Source organism: Culex quinquefasciatus, chromosome 2, assembly GCF_015732765.1.
Source record: "Culex quinquefasciatus strain JHB chromosome 2, VPISU_Cqui_1.0_pri_paternal, whole genome shotgun sequence".
NCBI classification, from domain to species: domain Eukaryota; kingdom Metazoa; phylum Arthropoda; class Insecta; order Diptera; family Culicidae; genus Culex; species Culex quinquefasciatus.
In genome coordinates, this window is record NC_051862.1 from 133,849,790 (window position 1) to 133,857,631 (window position 7,842).

At 40.7% G+C, this 7,842-nt stretch overlaps 1 protein-coding gene across 1 annotated transcript in view; it reads left to right on the forward strand.

Annotated features, from left to right (window-relative positions):
• Window positions 1–2,621, forward strand: part of LOC6033741 (mucin-5AC) — a 180,828-nt gene extending 178,207 nt beyond the window's left edge. The window contains exon 7 of the mRNA XM_038255326.1: window positions 31–2,621. Coding sequence (XP_038111254.1) covers window positions 31–2,606 — 2,576 coding nt within the window. The 3' untranslated portion in view covers window positions 2,607–2,621. The remainder of the gene's footprint in view (window positions 1–30) is intronic.
• The last annotated feature ends 5,221 nt before the right edge of the window (window positions 2,622–7,842 follow it).

Genomic DNA, 7,842 nt, shown 5'->3' on the forward strand with positions numbered 1-7,842 from the left:
GGAATGGAGATTTAATCAGTTCATTTTCAGGTACTTCCCCAGCAATGTCAACGCTTAAACCGTTCGCCGTTAGTCCGGCTCAGTTAAAGGTCCGCGGAGCGGACAAGAAGGCTCAACCGGAAGAGAAAGTAACTCCGGTTCCACCTCCGTCATCTTCGATGCGTCCTGCCACGGCCAAAATCGAGAAAACGGACAAGCACGGTGCGACAACGAAGAAACTTAAATCTACCAGCAGTCGGGGCACGGCCCGAAGGTCATCGACTTCTACCTCAACGACGACGACCACGACTACGACGACTCCAGCTACGACTACGACTACGTCGACCACCCCCAGGACGACGATTAGGAGTACGACGGGTAGTACTACGACGGAGTTCGATTCATTCGAGTACGACTTGGTGACGGACTACTCGATTACGGACCGGAACGACACCCTGCTGGAGAACTTCCTACAGGCCATCATCAACGACAGTCTTCCGGAGGAGGTGGCGGTGGCGCAGAAGCGGTTGGACGAGAACATCCCGAAGCTGGACGTGAGTCTGTTTACGAGCGCCCCGATCCTGGACAAGCAACCGTGGCAGCCGATCCGGGCGACGGTGCCGAAAGAGATCCCGGTGCACAAGTTTGTGGGGAACTCGGTGAAGCCGTTGCAGCCGACGCCACCCCGTCAGAAGAAGCCGACCCTGGCCGAGGAGATCTTGTACCGGAGCAAGTACAGTGACATCGAGAGTGCACTCTACACCGAAAGTCCTGCCGGGCAGGTCTACTACCAGAGTTACACGAACCCTAGCTTCGGTTCTTCGACGCTGGGAATCGAACCACTAGGAGTGCTCGACGTGCGGCCGTACCCGCTGCCGGTGGACAAGATCTCGCTGGGGCCGGTGCCGAACTTTAAGTACATGACGCCGACGGCGATCAGCGAGGGCGAGAAGGTGCTGAACTTGACGATTGACGAGCAAAAGTTTGAACACTTGGGCGGTGGGGTGATCGTGAAGAAGCCGGAGAACAAGACGACTCCGTACCGGACTACGACGGAGAGCATGAAGACGAGCGTGATTACGGTGACGCCGGTCTACGTGGAGGCGAGCAGCGAGAATTTGGTGAACTCGACGGACGAGTACGTGGAATACTACCAGGTTGACGCTTTGAACTACACGGAGACGACTACGGTGATGGACGAGTACAACGAAACGATGGACTACGGCATTGAGTCTCGGATTGTTCCGGACGAAGAACTGTTCACCACCGAGGAAGTTGCAACGGTTTCCACCGCAAACGAAGCAGTGGAGAACTTCACCGAGCTGTCCTACGAATTTGGAACTAGTGAATCGCTGATCACTACAACGGAACTCCCGCCGGAAGAACCCACCCCGATCCCGACCACCGAATTGTTCATGACGGTCACGGAGACCACGACAACGGAGCAACCCCCAACAACAACCCCCTCGACAACGACAACAACAACAACAACGACCACCAGCAAGCGACCGACGACCTTCGTCGAGATCGAAACGCTCAAGTACAGCCCGACAACGACCGGCGCACCCGCCACCGTCACCATCCCCGAGCTGTTCCCAATCAACAAGTGGGAGTTCGTAAACGGATCGCGCGTAACCCCGAACGCACCCTCCACCCGCAAGGTATTCAACGAAACGCTGCAAGCTTGGATCGTCGAGAACGTGCAGCTCTCCACGACCGTGCCGAGTGTGCCGATCGAAGACCTGCGCCGCAAAAACACCACCAATCTGCAGAACCTCTCGGTGATCTTCGACACACTGGCCTCCAAGTTGGGCATCCAGACCGAGAGCACCAGCAAGGCTCCACCGTTCGCGTCACTAGCCAAAATCAAGAACAAGAACTCGTCCAGCCGGCTGGAAGGATCCACCACCAAGAAGCGAAACCGAACGACCACGCGACCCAAGCGCAAGAAGAACAAGAACCGAACGACCACCACGACTACAACTTCTACTACGACCACAACCCAAGCCCCAACGACCACCACCACCACCACCATCAAACCCATCTACGATACCACCCCCCTCTCCAAGCTCATCCCGACGGTCACCAACGAGGACTACCTGGGGGACATCGTCCCCGTCATGCTGGCCCCCGCCGGCCCCCCAGAATTCTCCTCCGAATACTACGTGGGCCAGGCCGAAGTCGAGGTGATCGACCCGAACCACTACGACGAAATGATGCGCCAGCAGCAGCACCAGCACCCAACAACCTTGGCCACGTCGGCGGCGTTCGCCACCACCACCCCGAAACCGGCCGCCCTCGTGACGCTGCTGCCGGCCAAGTCCAACTCGGGCATCAAGCACTTCCGGCCAAAGATCGCGAAACTGCCGGCGCTGCAACCGTCCGCGCTCGTTTCGCTGGCGGCGGCCGCGGCTCGGCAGAAGAACAAGGAGGAGGAGCAGGAGACGGGACGCAAAATGAGCGCGACGGTAACGAATGCAAATGGCGGCAGCTGGGTTGCCATCAGCGGTGATTTTGGCGGAAGTGTTGCGGAGGAGGGGCGGGACAGTGGTCGGGAAGTTGGCGAGGAGAAGAATAATACCGTCGTGGAGGCGGTTGTGAGGGCGAGCATGAGGTTTGATGAGTGAGGGGGGATGGAGAGAGGGCGGTTGGGAGGTGCTCTGGTGACGCAAGCGCCATTTTTAATTGAACAATGTAAATGGGCCTAAGTGTAAACAAACAGTTTATGCTTCTTTGAAAACATCAGCTAACAGGATAGAACGTATGTTTAGGACAAAGCCATTCTTACTCACACTCAACGTGAACTGTCACTAGATCAAATGGAAGACTGTTTGTTTACCATTAAGGTTCGTTCATTTGAAAAGTTACTACGGAGTTTGTCTTTAACTCGATTAAACAATTCAATAGAGAGTAACCTGGGATGTAAACAAACAGTTTATCCCACTTACACTAGGCAATGTTTACATTGAGTGTAGGTAAGATTAGCTACAAGTTTACATCCCTATTGAAAGTTGACAAGATGTTGTACAACATGTCAAACCTTGGTAACAAAATGATGTCAAATGCGTGACTTTTGATGTAGACAAACTCAATTCTTTTATTTTCATAAACCTTAGAATCAAAATAAGATTTTGACGTTTCAAAACAACAACTCTTGTAAATCGTCACAAAATGGCGCCTTCAACCGCTGTTCGAACCAAAATGGCGACTGCGTCGGGAGAGCACTCCATCGACCAGTGGGAAAATGCTAAATGTGAGGATTTTAGCTGTACTTTTTGGTGTGTGTGAGGAACTCCGGACAAGTGAGATGGGAACGAGTAAGAGTTCTGCATGAAAGATGGAAGCGTGAATGAGGCGGTGTTGGGTAACAAAAAAATGGGAAACAGGAAATAAACGACACGAGGACGAATGCGATCCTTGGTGGACTTGGAAATAAAATGTGATTCGATATACTTACATATAAATGGCTAGAGAGAATAGCCGGCAGGAAGAGCATTCTCGGAAGCATTAGGGTGGATCTGAGATTAGTAGGTTTTAATAAGTTTAGTCTAGTGTAGTTTAGAGAATTATACGTACACGGTTTTATTAACAATTCTGGCTGTTTCCTTTGCAATGTGAAAATGGAATCTTAATGATAATACAAAAAAAGACACATTTTTCTTTTAAATTTCAGAGCACCTTAAAAGTCTGCAAGTTCCTTGTAGACAATTGAAGAAACATCAAGGCCCTTTGATATTTTTTTATAACAGCTTTAAACAATTTGAACTTTTAAAAAAAATAGTTCAACGGTGAGGCCTAGATTTTCAAAATTATCAAGCATTGAAAAATACATCTTTCAAGAAACATTTAACTTAAAAATACACAGAAAAAGTACTTTTGAGTAATTTAACATACAAAATGTGTAAATCAACAGAAATTGAATTTCACTAGTTCCTGACGTAAAATTACATATCTTTTAACTCAAAATATTCCCAAATCTAAAATTACTATTTTTTTTCTGTATGTCAAAAAAAATATTTTTATCAAAAAAATCACAAAATTATGGAAATTGATAAAAAGAACTGTGAAATAGTTATTCTATTTTTTAAATTTTAAGGTTTTCCAAAATGATAATATTAAAAACTATGTAAAATTGAGAATGACAATGTTCAACAAAGAATAGACGACACACTGCTTATACACGTTTGAAAAAAGTTTGTTAATTTTTAAAATAATGATTTAAAAGTTTGTGGATAAAAATAATTTAAATTCCGTGGTGACTATGGTAGTTACTGAATTTTTAACAAATTTTTAATAATGGTGTGCACATTCTATTGATAACGTCAAATTGATCAGAAATTAGGTTGCTTTACATGTTAAGATTGAAAAAAAGTAATTGTTTGTTTTACTCAGTTGATTACAAGCCTTATAAATTTAAGAATAAGTAATTAAAATCTTATAATTTTGGTGAATTGAAATGATGATGTTTTGTCTTAAAACATTAGTTTGAAATGCTGTTGATTTTGTATCATAAATCAAAATATTCTAAACTTATAAAAAAAAACTACTTAAAATGCATTAAAATCTAAAAATATTCATGATTTCTTCTTCAGAAAAACTTTCAACTTGTTAGTTGTACAATAATGTTATCTATTCACATTGAAACATTGTCCAAAGATTCCAATAACGCGTTTTCCCATTTGAACTTTTGTGAAAGTTCATTTTGAGATTGAAATATTCTGTTTTTTTAACATTTTTGTAATTATAGTTGAATAACTTTTAAAATTTAAAAAATATATAGTTTTTTTAATTATTTCATACAATTTGTATCGTTTTTAATCCGTATTTTTTTTAATTTACAAAACAATCTTTTGTTTTTGTTACCCATGTACTTTTTCCTTATAAGGCCACGTCAGTTAAAAATCCGTACGAATTATCAATAACATATTTTTTTGATAGCAGAACATCATAATTTATATCGATTCTGATTGACGTCGGTAAAACACAACTTTCTACGTTGAAATCTCCGATGAAGTAACACGAATTAATAATATTTTGCTCCAGACACGCCGTGTATTGTATTGAAATTTATTAACCTATCTTTTTATTACAAAGATCATAATTTTGATTTTTTTCAAATTGTTGTAATATGTTAAAAGATGTATGTTTTGCATTGAAATTTGTTAAAGGTAAAAACAGTCAGAATAAATCAGTTTACAAGGCTATTTATTTGAATACCTTTGTTTAGATAGAATCATTGATCCTTAACTATTTCTAAAATAAACATTCTTTAACTTCCTCCTAGTTTTAAATACATTTGTACAGGGCCTTTCTTGGCCACCACCATCAGGATCCACCCTAACAGCATTGTCTGTCAAAAGGCATCCTCACTCGAAATGCATCATAGTCCTTTAAGAGAGAGAGAAAAAAAGGAGAATGCAACATTCAGCACTGCAGACAAAGAAGAGTTCCCGGAAGCAGGGAACACTGTAACTATGCTGATGATGCTAGTAAAACTCTTGTGTAACCGAAATACTATACCGAATAACATCAAGTCGAGAGAAAATGCAGAATGGCAACATAATGAGATGATGGAGTTGCTAATGAAATCTGGGTCGTCAAGAGGGATGCAAAAAAAACGGAGCATCTCTCGTGACAACCAGTGCTAGGTTTTAGCATAAAATGGTAGTTTGTAAGGGAATGATTTTAATGCTAGAGTTCCCCCTGCGAGGGGGGGGGTCGCAAGACAGTCTCCGAAATTGGATGCTTTCTTTCCGATTACTGTCCCCATTGTTTCGGTTTGTTTGCGTTTTATTAGAGGTTAGTGGTTAGTATCCCGACTAAGACTGATCGTAACGGTCGGTGGAGAAGGGCACAGGACTGGTTTAAAACGGGGGTTTTGTGATTACTTTAAAGGGCAAATTAGTGCTAGTTACCTTCGTGTACGATCTTTCGGAATGCAGGCTACATTAGTTAGGATAAGATCGAACTTAGTATTTAAGATTTTTAGTTTTCACACTTTTCCTATGTTTGGGCAGCCTATTGCCAAAAATCTATTTTTTATGTGAATAGAACGATATCTGTAAACGGAAGCAATAATCAAATAAGTGACGCAAAAAACGAAATAAGCAGTTTTAAAACGAATTTCACAACTCTACACAATTCCACTCCCCCCTGCATACAGCATCATGTATTTTTAACTAATTTATTATGCATGAAATAAAGATATTTAAAACAAATAAAACGACAACGGAAGTAGCCTTTTTTAACTGAACCGAAATCCTCTGGGAAACGAATAGTGCTGCTTTAATGCAACGAGGTCATGCGGGGCTTTCATACACTGAGAAATTGGAGTTGGTTTATGATTTGGATCGGGCGTCAAATGTTGTGTCAATAAAAAAAAGTTTTTATGTCTAATTCGTTTATTTGACAAATCGTCGCTTTCGTGCTAACTTGTCACACGTGCTTTTTGGGCCAAATTGATTTAAGGCCTCACCTTTTGACCTTCACAGATCCCCAAAATTCGATTTCTATCCTGATATATTCAATGAAAACCGACAAAACTCCGTGCATTTTTGTCACTTTTCACCCTGAAAATTGATGTAAGTGCGACATTTGGTCAAAGGGATTTCAAGGCAGAACGCGTTTGACACAAGTACGAGCTCGACTATCGTAAACATTTTTATTTATAACTCGGGGCTCTAGCAACCAAATTCAACAAAACTTTGCGACAATGCACAGAATGGTCAACCAAACAAAACGTGTTTGTTATTGTTTACATTGCCTGCTCTTGTTTTCGTTTATTCAAGGTCAAAAATTAAAACGCGTTTTTCTCGGAACGTTTTAAAGTGACGTACGACAAGTTAGTATGTGTGAGGCACAAGAACATTCCATAATACGGCCAATATACCCCCTCCCTCTACGAAACATCTTGTCACACCTACGGTAACCCCCCCTCACCCCCTAAGTGCGTACGTATATTATGGATGACGCCTTATATTAAATAACGTTTGTTTTTGCGTGAAGAATAAAATTGGCAATTTTTACATGTTTTGACTTTTGACAAAAGAGTTAAGATAAAAGTGTGCAACTTTTAAAGATTTTTTTTCAAACATTCATCGAAATTTTGTAAAATGTTGCCAATACATACAGATCTAATATTTAAAAAAAATTGTGATATTTTTGTGCGGAACTTGAAAATAAAATTTTTTCCAATAATTTTAAAATTGAACGTTTATTTTGGACACATGTCTGCGTATTTTCCAAGGTTGTTTACGATAAAATTATCGAGGCTCGATAATGATAACGTTATAACGTTATTTTGACAATTCTATCGGCGGTTATCTTAACGGCGATAATCGACGATAAATCATTTTTAAAATCTTTCTAAAATCGACCTAATTTAACCATATCATGTTAAATTTTCAATGCTATCACTAAGAATATATATTTTGTGAAAATCTTGTTTGTTTTAAAGTAAAATATGTACTCAAAATTGATCAGAAAATGCCATATTTTTCGAATGTACTCAAATTTTCACAATTTGCAATATGGGTATCAAACGAAGCAAATTTAGTATGTATTTTCACATTCTTTCAGTTTTTTTTTTGTTAAAACTAACATTTTCATAAAATACAGTATTTAGTCAAAAACTAAAATTTTCACCAAATACCGTATTTTATGAAAATACTAATATTTTCCTAATTTGCAATATGGGTATCAAACAAAGCAAAATTTTGTATGTTTTTTTACTTTATCAAAGTAATTATGTAAAGCACTGAAATTTTCACAAATAACGTTTTTTTCGAAAATACTCAAATTTTTAAAACTTGCAATATGGATATCAAACGAAATGAAATTTTTAAATATATTTGAGTTTTTTTC